At 50.5% G+C, this 22,058-nt stretch overlaps 1 protein-coding gene across 1 annotated transcript in view; it reads left to right on the forward strand.

Annotated features, from left to right (window-relative positions):
- Positions 1 to 22,058, forward strand: part of DLGAP4 (DLG associated protein 4) — a 108,442-nt gene that overhangs the window by 13,220 nt on the left and 73,164 nt on the right. Inside the window, exons 2-5 of the mRNA XM_077831686.1 lie at positions 529 to 746; positions 7,259 to 7,373; positions 13,198 to 13,248; positions 14,933 to 15,179. Coding sequence (XP_077687812.1) covers positions 529 to 746; positions 7,259 to 7,373; positions 13,198 to 13,248; positions 14,933 to 15,179 — 631 coding nt within the window. The remainder of the gene's footprint in view (positions 1 to 528; positions 747 to 7,258; positions 7,374 to 13,197; positions 13,249 to 14,932; positions 15,180 to 22,058) is intronic.

The following is a 22,058-nucleotide window of genomic DNA, read 5'->3' on the forward strand; positions in this document are numbered from 1 at the left end:
CAGTATTCAGAAAAGCAACCTATTTTTTCTGCCCAGGTGCAATTCACCCTTGTGCTGCGGGCCCGGCACAATCTCTGCACCCCATACTAGCTCAATCAGGCTCCGGTGGGACTCAGAAGGTGCTGGCCTGTTGCACCAGGGTGAATCTCATCTGCAGGGCGGGGCCAGCCTGCAGCATTTTCTGCCTCAGGAAGTCGGGTAGCTGGGCTTAAGGAGGGGCTGGCTAACTGGTATAATGCTACATGCTAAGATATGCGTCATCAAACTTCATGCTTCATGCCATAAGGAGATGACTCTAGGAGTCCGGAAGGACTTGCTTTGCCCATACACAACATAGCATAGCTGGCCAGGTGCATATTAGTATGAGGGGTTTTCTCCATTCCTCTGTTGCATCAGCTATTAGCCATGGCTGGAGCCAGGATACCAGACTTCAGGGGCCAGCTATAGTTCCTCCAACTCCCAGGTTCCTCTTCCCCCCAGAGGTTCCTTCCTTCCTTCCTAGACACAGGTGCTGCATTGTTCTTCCAGGTGCCTCAGGGAGAGTGGAACAATACGCTGTCTCGGGACAAAGACAACGAGATCCCGTGCCGGCGCATGCGGAGTGGGAGCTACATCAAAGCCATGGGGGACGACGACAGTGAAGATTCAGAAACCAGCCCCAAACCTTCCCCGAAAACTGCGGCTCGGAGGCAGAGTTACCTCAAGGCCACCCAACAGTCCCTGAGTGAGCAGAGCACTGCACACAGGTAACCAGCTCAGGGCTCCTTTGCACCCAGGGGCTCCAGGGTCAATCCCAGGGTGGTCCATGGAGTTCTGACAATGGCATCCACATCTAACCTGGAGCATTGCATGCTGGGCCTTCCAAAATCCATGTTGAAGATGGGTCGGGGTGCCATCTCCTTCATTTTTTTCCAGCTGACTGTGACCTTCAGCCTCATGGGAAGTTATCAATGCTGCCTTCATTTGGGCAGCGGTTGGGCACCCTGGGAGGGGCAGGTTGGGAAGCAGGGAGTGAGAGGAGGATAAAAATGGGGAAGACGAAGATAAGGTGGAGGAATGGAGCATTGTTCCCCAGTGATTCTAAACTAACCCTAAGTGTGTGAAATTGCACAGGATCTCTGTCCCCAAGGCGTGTTGGTTCGGAGAGTAGGAATAAGACATAGGGACAGGTCCTGAGGCAGTGTATTTTGGCAGTGTACCTTGCCTTCAGTGGAGCTACACGGGTTTACACCTAAGAGGATCTGACTCTTAAAGAGGAGTGAAGCTTAAACAAGGCGAAGCTGCTTAGACATGGAAGATGACTTGTAGCAGGGTGTCTCCCAGCATGGCCACATGTTCACATTCATATGCCGGCCTTTGGATCCCAGAATCCCTTTTCACCTCCTTTGATGTGCTACTGCAGCTAATCTGAAGGATTCTGGGGAGCATCTGTAAGTGAAAGGCACGCACAACAACTTGCATGGGATGGGATAGGGGACCGGGTGGGTTGCCAAGCTGGATGGAGGACAACAGCAAGAAAAGATGAGACCAGGAGAGGGGAGCCAAGGCCAAGTATTCGGGGTGGGGAGGTACCAGCTATCTGGGACCCAAACAGAAAGTGAAGCAACTGGAGTGTAGCAAGGGAGAGTGAGATGTAAGAAGGTCCCACCTGTATATGGAGTAGGTGCTGCTACATACACCCTGTAAACAGCTGCTCCCTCAGCAGCCCGTGTGCTCTCCCCTGACTAACTGTCCTGGTGCTGATTCCCTGAGCCCTTTAACAGCACTGGATTGAAATTCACAGAGGAGACAAAAAGTGGGAGACACTGCCAACTCCAGTGAGGACAGACAGCGAGCACAAAGGGACCAGGAGGGGGTAGACGTGGAGACAGAAAATTAACCGAATGTGATTCGGCTTGGAATAATACAAGCTAATATGTCCGGGGGGAAGTAATCAGAGACGCCAGCAGGGTGGGGAGCGCTGGGGAGCAGCAATGTGCAGAGACCTCGGCGCAGTAATGGATTGCAAATTAGATGCAGCTTTACCGCGTGATACAGCGGGAACAAGAATGCGGTTTGGAGGGTGGCATTGTGAGAGCATCTGGTCACCAAACAGGGAGGTAACAGCACCTCAACAGGGGCTTGGCTCTCCTCTTACTACACCGCTGTGAACCCAGTGACTTCCGTACGGGTTCTCCTGATTCACAGCAATGTAGGAGAGGAGAATCAGGCCCTGCACAGCTCTGGGGCGTCCGGCCCTTGGGTATCGCATTCATCTCTGCATGCCTCAGTCCCAGGAAAAAGAGGACAAACTGGGGGGAGTTCAGCAATGCCGTGACTCAGAGGCGAGATCAAGAGTGGAATGGCAAGAGAGGTGCTTTCCGTAAGGCCACCCAGGAGCAGGGAGGAGTTATATGGAGGCACAGGATGACACTGAACCAAGGAAAGTGTTGCCTGGCTCTCAGGCAGTGAGCTCTGTCAGGCTGCGCTCGAGTGTCCCGAGGGGAGCGGTGCAAGACCTATCACTTGGGGTGGGTAAGCCAAAGCACTAGAAAACGTGCTCTAGGGACCATTAGAGAGACAAGGTGGAGGCAGTGATATCTTTTGTTGGACCAGCTTCTGTTGGGGGGAGAGACAAGGTTTCGAGCCACAGAGCTCTTCTTCAGGGCTGGGCATCACAGGGACCGGACCGGCTATGACTACACTGCACTATAGAGACCCTGTGCACTGGCCCTAGGTGCCTGGACTAGAGGGGGGTGAATAGGGGCTTGTCTACACTGCGGGTTGGGTCGGTGTAATTTGTGTCACACGGGGTGTGAATAAGCCACCCCCTGCGTGACATAAGTTACACCGACCTAAGCGCCAGCAGGGACAGCTCTACCCCCTCTGGTGGAGGAGGAGTGGTTATGCCAGCAGAAGAGCGTTTTCACCAGACGCGCTACAGTGGCCCAGCTGCACCGGGACAGCTGTAGCACTTCTAGTGTAGACTAGCCCTGGGTCTGTTCCCTCTCCAGCGCCTGTACCTGAGTGAATAAAGTCACATGTCCCACGTTCTGTCCTGTGCCTAGCTCTGTTCTTCTGACCTTTGCCCTGCTCCCTCATTCCCAAGTGGGCAAGAGAAATGGGAGGTTCTGGGCACAAACTGAACGTATCCAAACTCAATAAAACACCCCACCCAGGCAAAGGGCTGCCACGGGACTAACTGGTGAATAAAGGAATCCACCCCTCTCTTAGCAACCGTGTGAGGCCGAACGCCATCTGCTGGCTGCTCTGCCTTGCTTTTCCATCACCTCCAGTTATTTTTAGGTACCTCCTGTTTAGAGTCCTGTCATTTATCAGGAGTGGGCCATTCAGATCCAGACTGGCCAACAAGCATAAATAGCACCTGCTGCTGCTCCTGCCCATTCAGGGATTCTCACCAGCTTTGGGGAAACCTTCCCTGAGTTTCCCATTAAAACTGGCCTGTGTTTGATGAAAATGTCAATGGACGAGACTGTTTATCTGCAGCAAGACCAGCGGGTTGACTCTCCAGTCTTGGCCAACCTAAAGGGGGATCTGACCTGCAGTACTGCGGTATAGGGGTGGAGTCCAAGTAGAAATAGGGAGATGAGGAACCTCAGTATCTTGATAGATTGAATGGAGGTGCAGAACAGTGAGTCAGGTCTCCTGGGTTCTAATCTCAGCTCTGCTACAGACTCACTGTGTGATCCTGGGCAAAGCACTTGCCCACATTCTGCCTCAGTTTCCCCAATGGAAAAATAGTCTTAGTAGTATTGACCTACCTTATGGGGGGCGGGGGGAGTGTGGATCAAGTGCATGGGGATCCTGGAGTGGAAGGCACTATGCATTTGCAAAATGCTGCTGCTAATTCTCCTGACTGCTCCTACCCGTCACACTACTCCTGCTCCAGCAAAGGGAGGTATCCGTGTTCCCCAAACAGCTGAAGAGAGCCCCCTTGGGCAGAGTCGTCTCAGCAGTTTGATGACAGTGCAAGCACTGTAGTGCAGAGGGTAAGGGACACCTCTCCCTGCAGGCCACCTGAGCTCAGCCAGCGGGTTCCCGTTGTCTGAGCCGAGCTGTCCTGGGCAGAGCCCTCATCTGGAGCTTGCCTCCTCTGTTGGTCCAAGGCTGTTAACTTCCAGGGCACAGCGTGAAGTCAAACCCTGCTGTCCACACTCAGGCAAGCCCCTCCGTGGGAGATTTGCCTAAGGAAGCACTGACTGAGTAAACCACCCATCAGTTTGGGCCCAGCTCTCTCTCCTGGTAGGCGGTCGGCCTGGGTAGGTGGTGGGGAGTTTTGGAGGGGAACCGTGAGGGGGGCAATGTTGCTGTTACTTTTTATTGGTGCATCTGACAAGCCCGAAGACAGTGTAAGGGGACAGTATTACACCCTAGGACTAAAGTAAACCCTGTGGCCTCCATTCCCAGCGCATTTCCCTCGCAATCTGTTTGGAAACAGGATGAGTGAAGAGTGATGGATAAACAGCCACAGGATCCTTCCTTACTCATGCCCATCAGCACCTCTATTAGTTGGCTGGACACAAAGACTTGCCAAAGTACCCTGCTGGGGGGCTGGGCTATTCATCAGAGCTCTGACCGGAAGGGAGGGGATTACGCTGACCTCCATGACAAACGATCACATCAGGACGAGGGGCGTCGGGGCCAGATCCAAAGCTCATTAGAGTCAATGAGAAAACTCCTGTTGATGTCAGAGAGCTTTGGACTGGGCCCTCAATGGCAAGGTTGGTCATGGACTCCAGTGGGCGCAGGTCCAGGCCCAGTTTGTTTCCTGGATCCTTGAAGAGGCCCTGAGTTACGTGCTGGTGGCTGCACAGAGGCCTGCAGGTTGAACCCAGCTGCCCGCTTTCCCAGGCCTGCAGCAGAGTGTCCTGCATTGCAGGCTCTGGGGGTCACTGCGTGGCACTGCCCACGATCAGCCATCCAGAAGCGGCACTAGGCGTTCCTTTAAAATACGGCCCATGAGAGTCTCTTAGCAAGATGAGTTTGGGGAGGGACCTCTGCGCTTCCGCTTCCCCGCAGCTTCAGCATGCCCAGCAGTGCCTGAGGTGCAATTCTGTGGAGCAGTATTGCCACCCAGTGGCCATCCAGAGTTATCCTGCCCAGGTGTATATGTCTGTATAAACCAACGTCCCAAGGGAGTCCCTGTGGAACAATTTTGCCAGAGGATGCTGGGAAGGCCAAGACTATAATAGGGTTCAAAAAAGAATTGGATAAGTTCACGGAGGATAGGTCCATCAATGGCTGTTAGCCAGGATGGGTAGGGAGGGTGTCCCACCCTAGCCTTTGTTTGCCAGAAGCTGGCAATGGGCAACAGGGCGTGGATCACTTGATGATGACCTGTTCTGTTCATTGCCTCTGGGGCACCTGGCATTGCCACTGTCGGAAGACAGGATACTGAGCTAGATGGACCTTTGGTCTGACCCTGTATGGCCGTTCTTATGTTGTTAAGAGATAACCCAGTGTTCCTGAATCATCCCAGGGGCTGCCCAGGTTAGGCACAGATTCGTTCCAACACCGTCTATATGGTATGGCAAGGGGAATTTATCCATCATGGATCAGTGGCTCAGAGAAATCAGAATTAATTTGAAACAGATATTTACCAGCACCTGAATTAGCCTACCACACCTGTGGTGTGGCCTAGCATGTCTGGGATATGGCCTAGGACATGTATAACATGGCCTCGCATGTATGTGGCAGGAGTAGAGATGCTGCTGTACCTGCTGTTTTCCCTGTCTCCTGCATAAATGAGTCGCCCTCCCCCAAACCACATCCCATCCCATACCTGAAAAGCAGAAAGGAGGACCCTCCCCCTCCCCTCACCCGCTCTTGTTCCTTCCTAGGAACTGAGATGAACACAGATAAATAAGCTGTTGCCCTGTTTCATGATTGCTCCTTCCTAGGTTCAGCTCTCACATTGGAGGGGTGAAATCCTCGTGAGTAGCCAATGCGTGTCCAGCAATGCCAACCCCAAACATTCAGAAATCATGACTCAGTGCCCCAAAATCATGAGGTGGGAGGCGTCTTTAGAATTTGCCTCATGGTGTTGGAGCCTTTAGGGGTCACGTTTTCAAGCTTTTCTCTGCAGCCACAAAGGCTAGAGATGAAAACTGAAAGGGTCAGCTCATAACCTAGGGCTTTAAGAAAAACCACCAATGTTGCAAGTCTTGCAACAAAATCACAAGAGTCAGCAACACTGTGTGTCCCCATGCAATGATCATGAGAGCCAATATAATGCTAGAGGTGGATAGATCCGAGAATGTCCATGACATCCTCTACCCCATCAAAGCAACAGAGTATCATTTCATGTAGGCAAACACCTCCCAGTATCCAAACTTGGATCTGAGCCCTGTCTCCTGGGCAGGGCACAAGTTGCAAGAAGACTGTCATAAAAGAGCGTCGATAAGCAATGTGCGTGGCGTTGGGTAACTGTGGGCCCATTTTATCCTGTGTGTTACAGCAGTCCCTCGCAGTGCCAGATGAGCTCACGGCCCCCTTGTCCTAGGTGCCCTGCACACACACAGTGAGGCCCTGCCCAGAAGAGTTGTGGTCAGGAATTTCATAGAATAAGCCATTTTCCATCAACCCCCCTTTTTCTGACCAGAAGAAGAGGCCCAGAGCTGGGAGATGACTTGCCTAGGCCAGAAGTAACACAGCTAGGAAAAGACCCCAGGTTCCCTGACTCCCAGGCTCACTCCCTAGCCACTGGCCCACACTGCCTTTGTGTCTGATGCTTGCTGTTCATGCTGTGCCCCAGAAGAGTGGAGGAGAGTCCAGAGTGGCAGTCAGCGCCTAGGCTAACCCCCATCACTGTGCTTGGTTAATTTGGGGGACAGGGACACGGACGGGAGGGAGGTCTGGCATCCATCCTCTCCCCCCCCCTTCCATTTCAGCACGCTGAAAGGCCTCACATCTGTGCCAGCCATGGGTCTGTCTGCCCTAACTCAGCATAGCCAAGCCTCACGCAGCTCTCAAAAGCTCAGCAAGGTGCTTTCCTTCTACTCCTGTCCTCCCAGCACTGAATATGGGGCTGAGCCCTGCATTCTTGGAGCCTGATTGGCTTCTGGATTTCCTTGCACTGCATAAATGAGCCCAGCGGAGGGTGCCAGAGGGTGACGTCTGCCTGAGCACTTGCCCTTTCCTGCAGATGGAAGGCTTGGCTAGTTGCCTTGAGGGTTATTTGCCAACCCCCACGGCTGCCTCTCTCGTCTCCTGCTAGGCTGGGGCTTCCTCTCAGTCTCTCTCTCCCTTTGCCCTGCAGGAGCCTGGACCGCCTGGACTCTGTCGAGATCCTCTTACCTCCAAAGTTCCCAAGTTGGGAGGAAGAATACAACCAGCTCACTGACAACATCGATGAGTCCAGCTGCATCAGCCAGGTGAGCGTGAGCAGCATCAGTTCCACCCAGAGCCAGCCGCAACAGGGCAGGCAGGACGCAGGTAGGGGTGGTCCCAGAGGAAGAGGAAGGGGATTGGTAGGCGGAAGGAGACAGTAGGGTGGGTGATGGGAAGGGATTTTCCTTTGCGCCACAAAACCAAGCAGGGTGCATGCAGCTGATGGGAAGCTACTCTCTTTCAGCATTGCCAGCGCACCCAAATTCAGGCATGTAACCCCCCGGCTAGGCCAGCAAACAGCTCTGCTAGTGCACTGGAATCCTGATCTGTAGTAGCCCCCCGGTTCCAGTCCTGGGCCTCCACACAGCTCTGCCAATGCCGCTGAATTCGGACTCAGCTACCCAGTGGGATTTCAGTCCTGGGGCCCACCACAGCCCTGTAAATGGACATTAATGATGAAATACCATCATTACAATGCTGCCCTAGGCCTTGGCATCTGCACATCTCTGCCAGTCCAGCTCAGGGCTTGTCTACACACAGAGTTGCACTGGTTTAGCTAAAGGTGTGATGTTGCAGCGATTGACTTAAACCAGTGCTGCTTTGTGTGGGAACACTGTGCAGCACTTTAAACCTGGTTTATATCCATTTAGCTTGCAAATTAACAGGTGCAGCCTATGCCGAAGTGAGCCCAGTTTACACAGATGTAAGAGTGTCTGCACACAGCACTGCATGGCTTTAACTCAGTTGACGCTGTGAGAGATGTGAGACCTTGGAAGTGAGGAAACTTCTAGTATAGTGAGATGTGCGAGGTGCCATAGCCACCGGGATTAGTAATAAACTTTTGCATCTGGAAATGGTATCTATATCTTTGGGAGATGTTGTATTCTAGCTCCATTAGGGAGGGCTACCAAACATCCTCCAGGAACCAAAATCAGTGGGGGTTAATTACTGCAAATCCCTGGAGCTGTTCCCTCTCCTGGGAAGTACCATTGACTGGGAGAACTGCAGAGACTGCTTCAGACTGGGTTCAAGAGGACCAGGAGACAAAGAAAAAGCTTGTGATGAAAAGGGCTAGCCTGAACTGACTGGGGGTGGGGGGCTCTTTCTGAGCCACAGACTGACATGAGATTGTAACCAAGAGGGCAAACCCCTGCTGGAAGGGTTTGAAAAACTGGAAGCCTCCTAGGGTCTCCCTATGGAAGCTGGGTAACCCCTGGTAAGCACAGCATGCATGTAGACTGTTGTTTTATTCTCTGTTTTCTCTGTAATGCTTTTGTCCTAAAATAAATGTACTGTGCTTTGTGAAAGCTAGGAACCATTGTCATTGTCCCGGGGAGAGAGTGAGCGGCAGCCACTGGACCAAGGTTAGGCCTGCTGGGATAAGCACAGTGAATTGCAGGGGCACGGCAAGCTTAAAGTCCCAGTGTGAAGGGAGAGGGACGTGGGTCGCCACCTATAGAGGGGGGATGGCTGGAGGCCTGAGTTCTAACGGGGTGTCCTTGAGCACACAATGAAACCCTGGAACTGGTGCAACTTTGTGTGCAGGCCAGGTCTAAATGGGTGGGCTCCTTCACCAGCCCAGGAAAGAGTAAGTGCTCTGCCTCAGGACAGGTCTGCACTACAGACTTGCATCAGCACAGCCGCACTGATGCCGCTACGCCACTGTCGTGCTTCGGGTGAAGATGCTCTAAACGGAGGGGAGAGAGCTCTCCCGTCAGCTCCACCTCCGGGAGAGGTGGTAGCTGTGTCGGGGAGAGAAGCTCTCCCACCTACACAGCACTGTCTACATGGAGAGTTACGGTCACTATAACTACGTCCTTCAGGAGGGTGGATTTTTCACACCCTTGAGTGACTTAGCTACAGCCAAGTGTGTAGTGCAGACCTGTCTGTTTCAGGCCCTCGCCTCAGGACACAACTCATTATCTCAGCCCTTAGAAAGAGGACACCCCCTTCCCTTAAATCCCTTGCTGGAGATTAGACAGGCAGGTAGCCCTTATCCCTTTCCAGACTGTTTTACCCAGTCACACCAGGCCTCCATCAGTAACAGCAGACCGTGTCTCTCTACACACATGCACACACAGACACACACACATCATGCTTCTCCTGAGCCTGCCCTGCTCACACACTGCCAAGTTTGCCATAGCATGTGCTGGGTGAAGGCAGCCTGGTGTGGTGATTCGAGCCTGGGGCTGGACATCAGGCAATCAGAGTTCTGTTCCCAGTCACTAGTGGGTGCCAGAGAGCAAGACAGGCCAACACTCTAAACACTCAAATCCAGGTGTTCAGATTCAGGATTGTAGTTCCTTTACCTCTCAGTTTCTCTATCTGTAAAATGGGGATAGATCTTTGTAAAGCACTTTGAGATCCTCAAGGAAAGATGCTAAATAGATGCCAAACATTATCCACCAGGGAGTATTTATTACAGTTAATTATTATTCTTTTTTCAGAGTAGCAGCTGTGTTAGTCTGTATCCGCAAAAAGAAAAGGAGGATTTGTGGCATCTTAGAGACTAACAAATTTATTTGAGCATAAGCTTTCATGAGCTACAGCTCACTTCATTGGATCTTCATCATACTTTGTAGATCACCAACAACGTGCTGGGTGTTTGGCTATCTGGACACTTAGCTAGGGACCAGCACACTCATTTCATATGTGAACTAATCTATGGGGATGTCTACACTGCAGCTCGGGCAGACATATCTGCATTAGCTCTGATTGAGATTGCGCCTTAAAAAGAGAAGAGCAGCCATGGTGGGGTGAGCAGTGGGACGGGCTAGCCACTCTGAGTGTGTACCTAGTAGTGTCTTGGACAGGGCTGCCCTTGTGGCAGCTAGCCTCTCCTGCCACTTATGTCGCTGCAGCTATTTTTATCGGACTAGCTAGATCAGAGCTAGCAGGGATATGTCTGTTCAATATCTTCATCAATGATTTGGATAATGGCGTAGAGAGTACGCTTCTAAAGTTTGCAGACAATACCAAGCTGGGAGGGGTTGCAAGCGCTTTGGAAGAAAATTCAAAATGATCTGGACAAACTGAAGAAAGGGTCTGAAGTAAATAGGATAAAATTCAATAAGGACAAATGCAAAGTACTCCACTTAGGAAGGAACAATCAATTGCACACATACAAAATGGGAAATGACTGCCTAGGAAGCAGTACTGCAGAAAGGGATCTGGGGGTCATAGTGGATCTCAAGCTAAATATGAGTCAACAGTGTAACACTGTTGCAAAAAAACCCAAACATCATTCTGGCATGTATTAACAGGAGTGTTGTAAGCAAGACACAAGAATTAATTCTTCGTCTCTACTCCATGCTGATAACTAGAGTACAGTGTCCAGTTCTGGGTGTCACATTTCAGGAAAGATGTGGACAAATTGGAGAAAATCCAGAGAAGAGCAACAAAAATGATTAAAGGTCTAGAAAACATGACCTATGAGGGAAGATTGAAAAAATTGGGTTTGTTTAGTCTGGAGAAGAGAAGACTGAAGGGGGGACATAATAAGTTTTCAACTACATACAAGGTTGTTACAAGGAGGGAGAAAAAATGTTCTTGTTAACTTCTGAGGATGGGACAAGAAGCAATGGGCTTTAATTGCAGCAAGGGAGGTTTAGGCTGGACATTAGGAAAAACTTCAGTGTCAGGATAGTTAAGCACCAGAAGAAATTGCCTAGGGAGGCTGTAGAATCTCTGTCATTGCAGGGTTTTAAGAACAGGTTAGACAAACACCTGTCTGAATGGTCTAGCTATTACGGAGTCCTGCCTTGAGTGCAGGGGACTGGACTTAATGACCTTCCAATCCTACACTTCTATGGTTCTGAGTTGGAGACTGCACCTTCCAACTCCAGTACAGCCATACCCTATGTTTGAACCCAGATCTCTAGTGGGAACAGCAGGGGCAGAGGGAATACTTAGCTTGTGCTCAACCTCAGACTAAGAGTACTGTCTAAAATCTCAACCCCAGCTCTCAATTAAGTCAATGGGAGACTTTCCCTGGCCTTCACTAGGAGTTGATCCAGACACTAAGTATGAATGATCTCTGAGATGTGCGGGGGGATTCACTTCTATTTCAATAGCTTTATTGGCATGACAAAGGGTACCAATGTTACCAAAGGGAACACACCAAGTGTCTTGATCAAACTCAGCCCTGGTGTAACTCTGCTGCTTCACTGGAGTTCCACCTGCCTAAACAAGGGCTGACTTTGTCCCTCTGAACTTGAGATGTGTTTTGCAGCAGTGATGGGATTCCGTAGACCATTGACCCACCCCCCAAGTGACAGCAAGCACTGATGCTAATGCAGGACTTGTCCCAGCCTGTCCATCTTGTGTGTCTGGCCATGTGTGATTCGGTGGCAGGTTGTGAGGCCGTTTGTGATGTTGCCTGTTGTCCTCCCAAAGTTGAGCACAGTTTTTCTTCCTCTCTTTGGCCATTTCTAAGAGCTCCCCAAAGCATTTTTCATACTTTGTCCAGTGAAGCAGACAACAGTTTCTCTCCATTCCAGTGTCTCTCATGTCATGCTGATTTGCAAGGCTGCCAACTAGCCAACAGAGATGAGCCCAAGTCACCGAGTTTTATGCAGATTTGGATATATATCCAAACTTCCCTAAAGTCTGAGGCTCTGCAGGTTTTGGTTTCTGGTTCAGCCCTTTCTAGCTATGGGTACAGACAGCCAAGTTCTGATCTGAGAATGATCCAGACCCGAATCTTTCCAAATTCAGAACATCCACATTTTGCAGCTGACCCCATCTGTGTAACAGGCCAAACCAAAGCCCCAGATCTGACCCCTCTTAACTGTGGGGAGATTCTGAATCCAGATTCTCACAGTGATGCATCTTGGGCCCATGTCTTATAGTTAGGTATCTGCCGGAGACAATATTCTGAGTAGGGTCTCAGATCCTGTGGTAATGGGCACAACATACGAATAGACTAGAATAGAGGAACCAGCATTTTGTGTCTTTGCAGCGTTCACTCCAGCAGGCAGTGTGTTTTCTTTTTAAGGTGAAGCAAATACTGTTTGGCTTTGAATAGGATTGGTTGTGTCGTGGCACCGTTGTTGTGATATTGGGGGGTTAGTGCAGGCCAGGCCATGCTGTGGTAACACTGGTTCAGTGGTGGTAGTGTGGGCATAGACCAGGCTCAGGCTGTTGTATAGCCTTGTTCTGAGCAGGGTTAGGTGATAAGCTGATTAAAATCCCTCTCCCTGTCTACACCAGTGCTCCCACTCTTGCTAGCGCCAGTGGAGCTGAGCTGATCCCAGAGCAGAGGCAGCAGATGGGCTGCGAATGCTCAGGGCAGACACAAGTTGGTAAGAATGGAGTGTCTCCTCATCTGATTGCTGGTTTGCATCTGGCAGAGCTTTGGGGTGGAGGGAGAATCTGAAGTGTTGGCTGAGCTGGTGCCAGAAGCTGAGCCTTCGTGCACATGTTGCAATCAGCTGTGGGAATGGTCCTGACTCTACTCCTGTGTGCAGAGAGTTCCTGTGGATGCTGGCCTGTCGGTGCAGGTTGTCTGCTGGGATTTTGTCCAGTTTGTTACAGTCACTGGTAGTTGTTGGGCCTTCAGCATTTGCATCTGTGTATTATGATCGACTAAATGTGTCCAGCGGCTTCTTTGTGGCCTGGAAGAGTCCCGTGGAGCTTTGTCTTGTTGTATCTGTGCAGCCATCTTAGCAGCCAGCAAGGAGGGGGCAGATTCTGCTATTCTGACACTTCAAGGGGTCTCCAGATAGGTGGCAACAGAGAGGGTAGCAGCTGCAGTTCTCGGGGGGAACATCTGTTTGTCCCCCACTGTCTGCAGTTCCTGTGGAATGACTCTGTGTTTAACAAGGCCCCAGGTCTTGTGCTTTAACCTTCTCCAACTCTTTCTTCCAGATATTTGGACAGTCCTCATTTATCCCACAGATATTTACACACGGAGAGCAGGTACCGTCCCTCTGACATTTTCCTGTCGCCCCCTGTGGATGTTTTTTTCTGTTGCCTTCTATGGATGTCTCCCCCTGGACCAGTTTAATAAAGGCCGTGTGTCTGAGGGTGCAGCATGTCATAAGAAATTGTATCAGGGAGTGGCCTGTAGGGAGGGGTAGAGAAATGTTGCGGGGGGGATGGGGGGAGACGCAATAAATGTTCTACAGAAGCCTCTGGTGTCAGGACAGGGAGTGAAATATTTGCTACACTGAAGCCACTAATGCATCTTCAGAGAAAGTCTCTTTGTGTTCCTTGGTCACAACCCTTTAGCCAGTCGTTTGACACAATAAAAGCTTCGGGACATGAGCAGGGCATGTACTGTCTGGTGCTTGCATGATCATGGTGTCCTGGATTTGACTGAGCCAAAATGATCAGCATTCAAATCTCCAGCCTGGATCTTCCCAGCCCAGCTTGCTTTGGAGCTCAGATGGGAGCCAAGCAGCATCCATGAGATTGCGTGTGTACTTGGGAGTGTGCTTCTGTGCATGTGAAAGACTACAAGAGTGTATGTGTGAGAGAGGGAATGGGTGTGGCTGAGTGTAGGTGTGAGAACACCCCAGAGCCTCATCTCCCACTCAACCTTTCTGATCCAGCTCCCGCTGAGGTCAGTGGGGCTCCAATGAAAATTGATTAGACCCCTGGAGATCAGGGTAGGGGGCACTTTGAATAACTCCCGGGAGACATTGGAAAAAGGGTGAAAAAGAGCAGACAGTTGGGCGTGGAGGTAAATTACAGAGGTGGGGCTAAGAGAGAGATAATTATTATTCTTGCAGCAGATCAGAACACCTCTTTGACTAATCACTTATCTGTCTTTACTGGTATGTTTATTAATTTCAGTCCAGCTCTTATTTCATCTGAACCCCTCCTTAGTTAAAATCTGACATGATTATCTGCTTCTAGGGCAAGCAAATGCCAGCCTGGGATAGACCCAGGGCATACAGGAAGCAGGGGAAGCTGGGATGGAGCTGGAGTGATGAATTGGGAAGCAGAGAATGGAGCAGCCTTCAGAGAGGATGCACTGCCTGGTCTCTGGGTCCCCGCCTTCTACCTGACTATTCACAGCCATTCATTTAGCCATTGATGGCCTGGCTGAGGTCTTCACTACAGGGGTACTCAGGGATGCAGGATCAAACTGATCACTGGATTTGGGGTCAGGAAGGGACTCCCCCACAAGGCAAATTGGTAGGAACCTCAGCAGGTTTTTGAGCACTGATCAAGGAATTTAATTGTAACCCACGCCCTTCATGCCCCTGCTGAGCCATTCAGGGTGCTGTACAATAATTCATAATGCGTGGAACTTCCCTGGGACCTTCCACTGAGGATCTCAAAGCACTTTGCAGACGCCAGTGAGTTAAGTCTCACAACACCCCAGCAAGACAGGCAAATAGGTGACTTGTGTCAGGCCAAAAATCCCAGTGAATGGAAGATTTTGGCATAGAACCTGTCCCCCCGCTGGCTCTGACCACTACACCATGCTGCCTTGCTACAGATAAAATTAAATCCATGTATAAATACAACACCTTGATAAAAACTGCCCTGATAGAGCTATGCACTGGGCAAGACAGGGTTGTTTCAGGTGGTAGAAGGGAGGGAGCAGGTTCTGAATAGGAGGGCAGCTGACCCTGCCTCTCTTCCCCTGCAGACAAGGGAGGCAGAGCTGAGCGACCAGTATGAGACAGTCTGTGAATCAGCCTACAGTGAAGCCGAATCAGCTGCTGTGGAGGTGCTGGATCTGCCTCTGCCCAGCTACTTCCGCTCCCGGAGCCACAGCTACCTCCGAGCCATCCAGGCAGGCTGTTCCCAGGAAGAAGACATGGCCTCCCTCCGATCCCTCTCGCCGCCTCCCGCCAGCAGCATCAGTGGCAGCAGGACGCTCCCCAGCAACAGCAGTAAGTGCCATGGGGTGTGTGTGGTGGAGGAGCCTGGGGTGGCAGGGGAGCCTTGGCACTGGGACTTGGCATTGGGGAAGCAGGCTCCGAATGAGACGGGAGCTGCAGGGCCAAGAACAGCTAGTGTCTGATACCCTGCTGGAATGTTGCCCCATTGGGCAGCACTAAGTTAGCTACCTGGGGCTGCATCAAAATGGAAACAGAGCTGTCGGGTCTGGGGTTAGTTACTTCAATGCTGCTGGGTGTGCTAGGTGCAGCCAAGATGTCCTTGTTTGGTGCAACTGAGCTGTCTACGTCAACGGGTGCCCAGACACCAACGTGTCCTTAGCCACCTAACAGAGCCTTTGCCGTGACAGCCAGACTTGCTGAGTTTGCCTCATGCTCTGTACACCAGCTGGGGATTGAACCGGGGCTGTAGAAAGCCTCTGTTCTGTGTGAGGCTCTGGCTGAGCCAGTAGCAGCTGTACTAAGTCAGGGACCGCAGGGTATTGCCTGCCATTGACAGAGGTTGTGGATCCCATTGATACAGGAGCTGAAGTTAGAGATGTTCCAAGCACTGCTGATAATTGGGGATGCTTGTACCTGAGCTTCATAGATGACCCCCATTTTGTATACCATCGGACTTTGAAACCAGAAGGAGGGGTCCATTCCTTAATATACCTGGGTATATGGATCAGGTTGGGATACACTAGCCAGCAAGTTAAATCCTTCATCATCCTTATCTCCCTCCTCCTCCTCTCTCCCGTGCGCCTGACTGTCATTCATGGAGCTAGCTTAGTGCAGCAGACAGAGGGTGAAACCTTGCTCAGAGCATTCACCTTGAGACCTAAGAGGGTGAAAGTGATTTTGCCCCAGGTGTCTGTTTTCCCAAGGGGTGAGATCTCAGCGAGTCTCATGGCTACAAGGAACTGGCATTTAAACAAGATGCAGAAGCATGTGGATAATGGACGGGGTAGAGTTTAGAAGGTTTGGCCCCCCATTTCCTGGGTGATAATGGAAGAGAGATGGCATTTGTTACTAGCATGGTAACTCCTGTGGGGTCTCCCCATAGGAGCTCTGTGTGGGTCACACTTAGGGCTCAGTTAAAGTGTTTCTTGTGAATATAGTGCTAGTGAAAGGTGAAAGATTGACAGCCCTTCAGACAAGCCCTGTATTCATCCAGCAACAGATCGGGCAGCAGCAGTGAAAGCATCCCTCATGTTACTCCACCAATGGGCCCCAGCTGTGATCCAGAGGGACCACCTTTAGTGATGGGGGGGGAGCTCAGCTTCCATGGTCCATTCAAGCCAGGGCATTCTTGACAAGGGGGCCCATTAGCACTAACTGGAGATGAGGATGGTTTTGTGGTGTGGACATTTACCCACGAGGCCCTGGCCTAAGACTTATTGTTCTCCTTTCACAAAGGCCACCAGAGAGCCCTGCAAAACTCATTGGTTCCACTTCACAGGGAGATTGTGGGAACAGCAGGTTTTGAACCACCTGCCTTTGCACCCTCTGAGTCTCACTCTGAATTTCAAGGCCAAACAAGCCCTTGAACCTCCAAGTGCAGCCTTGAATTCCTATGCAGAGACATGAACCAGTCCATGTTTGCTGGGCTCAGGGCCTTGAAGGTGGCAGACCTGGGCAGGGTTTGCAACACAACCCAAACTAATATAACTAGTAGATTCTCTGTAACACAAAGTCTTTAAATCATTATTTGAGGATTTCAGTGACTCAGGCTGAGGTCAGGGGTCTATTGTGGGAGTGGGTGGGTGAGGTTCTGTGGCATGTGATGTGCTGATGGTCAGACTAGAACTAGATGATCATGTTGGTCCCTTCTAGCCTTAAATTCTATGAGTCTAGTAGACTAAATGCAGGTAAACTTCCCAGTTTGTTGTGAACATTTTGCATATCTCAGGATGTGGGGAGCTGGCAAAGTGAAGAGGCAGAGAAGCAGGTGACAGATTAGAGGAAGAAAGGTGGGAGTGGCTGGTGATAGCTTAGGCCTAGATCAATGGAAGTTAGGGCCTTATGTACCTTTGAGGCTAGTCCTCTGTCAAAGTCGCTTTGGCCTGGGCTGCACTGCGGGGCGGTTCGAACTAAGATACGCAACTTCCGCTACACTATTCGTGTAGCTGCAGTCGAAGTATCTTAGTTTGAGTTACCTGGCCGTCCTCACGGCGGCGAGTCGACCGTGGCGGCTCCCCCGTCGACTCCGCTTACTCCTCCTGCCGAGGTGGAATACAGGCGTCGATTCAGGGATCGATTTATCGTGTCTAGACGAGATGCGATAAATCAATCCCCGATAGATCGATCACTACCCGCCAAGCCGGTGGATAGTGAAGACATACCCTTTAACCATCAGACAGCAGGGAATTTATCTGCTGGCTGAACAGGCACCAGTTCCTTCATGTCTGTGGTGAACTTTGCCTGTAGAAGTGCTACATACTCAATACATGTATTATCCACTGTGTGATGGGCTGGAACCAAAGCCCTGGATACAAACATCCCTGAATTGGGGGTCAGATGGGAGCCAGATCTAACTCCAAACTTCAAGGCAACAATGAAACAACCCAAACCTCAGACTCCCAGTGCCCCGCGAACTTGGCTCATCATCGTCACTTAGCAAATAATAATACGTTCAGATCCAAATTCCTTTGCTCATCTTTACTGCTCTTGGGTGCAGCATTATTGGTTCCAGACAGACCCGTCTCTATAATTACTAGTATATTTGGTGTAAATCAGGATTAGCTCCATTACCCTGTTATATGTAAGAGACCTGACATACTTCTGATCTGTGTTGTGATTAGCAAAAGGCAATTCTCAGGTATTCCAGGAAGATTATAATAATAATGGTTCTGTTGTCGGGCAGTCCACAGGAAGTGGCTGTGATGCTCAGACTATGTTGCACTTAGATGGCAATTTTCCTCCCAAAGGGCTTGGTATATTTTACATACAGGAATGGTTTCACTTATCACTGAAACGCAGCCAGCTCTGTGGTTATACACAGCCACTGTTAACACTACACAGCAACTCTTTAGGACAGGACAATTTAGGATAGGAAGTGAAGAATACTGAAACCAATAATGTAGGGCAAGAAGTGAGGAACACTCTATGCAGTTGAAACCACAGTGGGAATTTAGGTAGGTGGAATGCTATGAGCCACGTTGCAATTCGGCCAGATCAGCAGGAATAGCAGTCTTGCAAAAAGTGTCATGGCATGTTTAATGATTACGAGTGCACTTCGATTCTGTAGTGATGGGCCCCCTATCAAGGCGGGGTGGAAGTGACCAAGGCATCAGTTTTACGTCTCATCCAAAAGGCAGCCTGCCTGTCCTGCCAGCACCGTGCTGGGGAATGATGATTCATTCAGTACTGACTCGTGGGAAGGATGCTTATTGCACGACAGGCACCACCAGCTGCTAGGTATAGCTAGGAGGTCTCCCATTCCGATTGTAACTGATCTTGATGCTTTTAGCTTATGACAAGCACTCCTCAAGACGGCATGGCCACAGAGATAGGCTGGAACCACACCTGTATGTGCATCAATGTCATATCACTGTCTTAGCAGAACAAGGACTAACGTGCGCCTTTTCTTAGTCAAGGAAGCACTGATCTTGAGCACGATTCATTGCACACCTTCCTATCTTACCACCCTCCCCCTCCCCCCAAGGTCTCACTCCAAATGGAAAGGTCTGTTTCCCCAGACTGGGCTGACAGCTGTTTGCAGAGTAAGCACAACCTAATGGTGATATTTTCAAAAGTGCCCACTGTTGGCCTAACTCTGCTCCTATGGATGTCAGTGGTGCCAACTGGGCACCCTTTGGAAAATGCCACCCTACATGTTCAGGAAGATGTGGCAAACTGGGGAGGGAGTACTCCCAGGTTTCAGAGGACTATGCTATAATAGGACTGAGATTTGCAGAGAGATCAGATTATTACCACCAACATTTGCCTCTTCAATACGGAAATCGTTCAGATGTCTTGGGTAATGATGTGACCAGAGTACTTCCCCCAAAGTTTTAATTTGCCAGTGGGTTGGTGGGAGAGGGGTCAGTTTGGTACCTTTATCTCAACTTCCTTCGGAACACCCAAAAGTGTGTGTATCTCTTTAAATCCCTTGACGCAATGGCATCTTGGTCATGCCTCTCAGCTGTTCCTGGGTAACTGGAGAGCACAGTCGGTTTGGTTCCTTTGTCCCCCCACTCACCCACCCACCCCCAGCACACTTGCTGTTGTCATTCTCCATTGCCTCACAAAGTTCACGGTGCGTCACGTTGTTTGGCATGGCAGACAGCAGTGTTGTCTGCAGACAGAAGCTCCGGATTTTGTGGCTTTTCAGTTTCTAGATTTGGCTTGTCACTTTGCCAGTGGGAAGCAGCAACATCCACTGCTCAGCTTTGCAGAAAGGAGAGAGTCGGCTGTTCTGAGATGCTAGTTCTGGTCCTCCCAAGTGGTGGCCACAGCACATGCTCTGGGCGTGTGTCAGGGTTCCGTCCCCACTCTGAACTCTAGGGTACAGATGTGGGGACCCACATGAAAGACCCCCAAGCTTATTTCTACCAGCTTAGGTTAAAAACTTCCCCAAGGCACAAATCCTTCTTTGTCCTTGGATGGATACTGCTGCCACCACCAAGTGAGTTAGACAAAGATTCAGGAAAAGGACCACTTGAAGTTTCTGTTTCCCTAAAATATCCCCCCAAGCCCTTTCACCCCCTTTCCTGGAGAGGCTTGAGAATAATATATCAACCAAATAGGTAAACCAGATTCTTAAAAAAACAGAACTTTATTATAAAGGGAAAAAAAGTAAAAGAAGCCCTCTGTAAAATCAGGATGGAAGGTAACTTTACAGGGTAATCAGATTCCAAACACAGGATTCCCCTCTAGGCAAAACTTAAAAGTTACAAAAAACAGGGATAAACCTCCCTCTTAGCACAGGGAAAATTCACAAGCTAAAACAAAAGATAATCTAACACCTTTCCGTGCTTTACTTACAATTTTTGTAATCCTAGATCTCATTTCAGGCAGGGTTTTAAGAGATGGTTTTTCCTGCCCCTGGTCCCTCTCTGGCTCCAAGAGAACCCACACAAAGAGACCAAAAAAAACCCTTCCCCCACAGAGTTGAAAGTATCTTCTCCCCTTATTGGTCCTTTTGATCAGGTGCCAACCAGGTTATTTGAGCTTCTTAACCCCTTACAGGTAAAGAAGGAATTTTATGCTACCCTTAGCTGAATGTTTATGACAGCATGCAAGGAAGCGTTTTGGGAACACAGGATAGGGGATGAGATGCCTAGATGCTAACAGCACCTGACCATGTACAGCAGGATCAGAAACCTGAAATAACCAGAGGGCCTACCACTGGCACTTGGGGCATGGTCATCCCCGAGGCCTGCAGTCATGCCAGCCAGGGTCCTGTAGCATGCAGGAGCACTAGAAGACTGCAGTATTGACAAGAACCTACAGCAGTGCTGGGACCATGCAGGAGCATACAGTAATTCCAGCCCCGGGATCCTGCAGTAACACTAAGAACAGCCAACAATGCCAGACCCCTGCATTAACATATGCCAAACTATGGTAACACAGAGAGCCAGCAGCAATCCCTTCTGTTAACGAAGAACTTGAAGGGCAGCCTAGTAACAGCGGTGATGGGCGAGCCTGGCAGCTGCCATGCCCACTAGCCCACGGAGACACGCGCACAGTCCCTTTCCTGCTTCTCTTCTTCTTCTTCGCTTGTCTATCGCTCCGCAGCTGCACGCAGCACTTCCCCTAGCGAGTAATGACAGTCCCTCCTCCGAAGAGATTACAGGCGATACCAATCAAGGTGAGACAGGGCCCTGGAAGAGATAACAGGGACGGGTGGGATAAAGAGAGGAAGGTTATGGGGCTTAGGGTGACCATATGTCCCGATTTTATAGGGACAGTCCCAATTTTCGGGGCTTTTTCTTATATGGGCACCTATTACCCTCCACACTCTGTCCCGATTTTTCATATTTGTTGTCGGGTCACCCTAATGGAGCTGCTGGGTTGCTTCCCACATTGCATGCTCCCCTTCCAGGCCCTGCACATCTCCACTCCTGCCTGCACCCCTCCCCCAGCCCTGCTTATCTCTGCATCTGCTCTCCTTATTGCTCCCCTTAGGTTATCGCCTTCTCAGCTTCCCGCCTTCTCAGCTTCCCACCTTCTCTCATGCCCCTCTGTTTGCCTGGAGCTTGCTGCTCCCTGTGAGCCCAGCCTGCTGCCTCTCCTCCTTCAAACCTGCCAGCACCATCTCCTCCCCCAAAGCGAGCCTGACACTGGTCTCAGCACTGCTGTATATCAGGATGAACTCCACTGACATCTGTGGGCATCACAGTGGTGCTTCCCAGTGGTGAGGCTTGCACTGGGTCCCCCGGATTAATTGGCTTTGTTTCTATGTCTGCTGGCGGGGGCAACTAGAGCCTTGGACAGGTTCCTCTTAACCGGGTTGTATCAACCTAAATCAGTGACTAAGACTAGTGTATGGGACTCAGAGTCAGGCACAGTGTCTATGCCATGCTGAACCTTACCTGTCATCTGTGTACACTGCTGGGCTGAGTTAGACTAGTTGAGTGAGCCTAAATCTCCTCTCACTTGGGCCAGGGTGACACTGATGTGAGTCCAGGAATGGCCCTGCTTTGCACCAGTGTAGGTGGGAGGAGAAGCAGGCCTCCTGTCTGTATGGGTGTGCTGTGAAGTGTTGTGTACATCAGCAGAGCTGTATCAGGGATGGCCATGAAAATGCCCATTCACTCACACCTCTGACTCAAGGCCCTTGGTTCTGTGATTGGGGGTGATTTGGGAAAGAGGGAGATAAGGGAATATAAGTGATGTCGGGGAGTCAAGCTTTAAAATTGAACAGCATCACTGAGCCTCAGTCCACAG

The sequence above is a fragment of the Eretmochelys imbricata genome, chromosome 13 (assembly GCF_965152235.1).
Source record: "Eretmochelys imbricata isolate rEreImb1 chromosome 13, rEreImb1.hap1, whole genome shotgun sequence".
NCBI classification, from domain to species: Eukaryota; Metazoa; Chordata; order Testudines; family Cheloniidae; genus Eretmochelys; species Eretmochelys imbricata.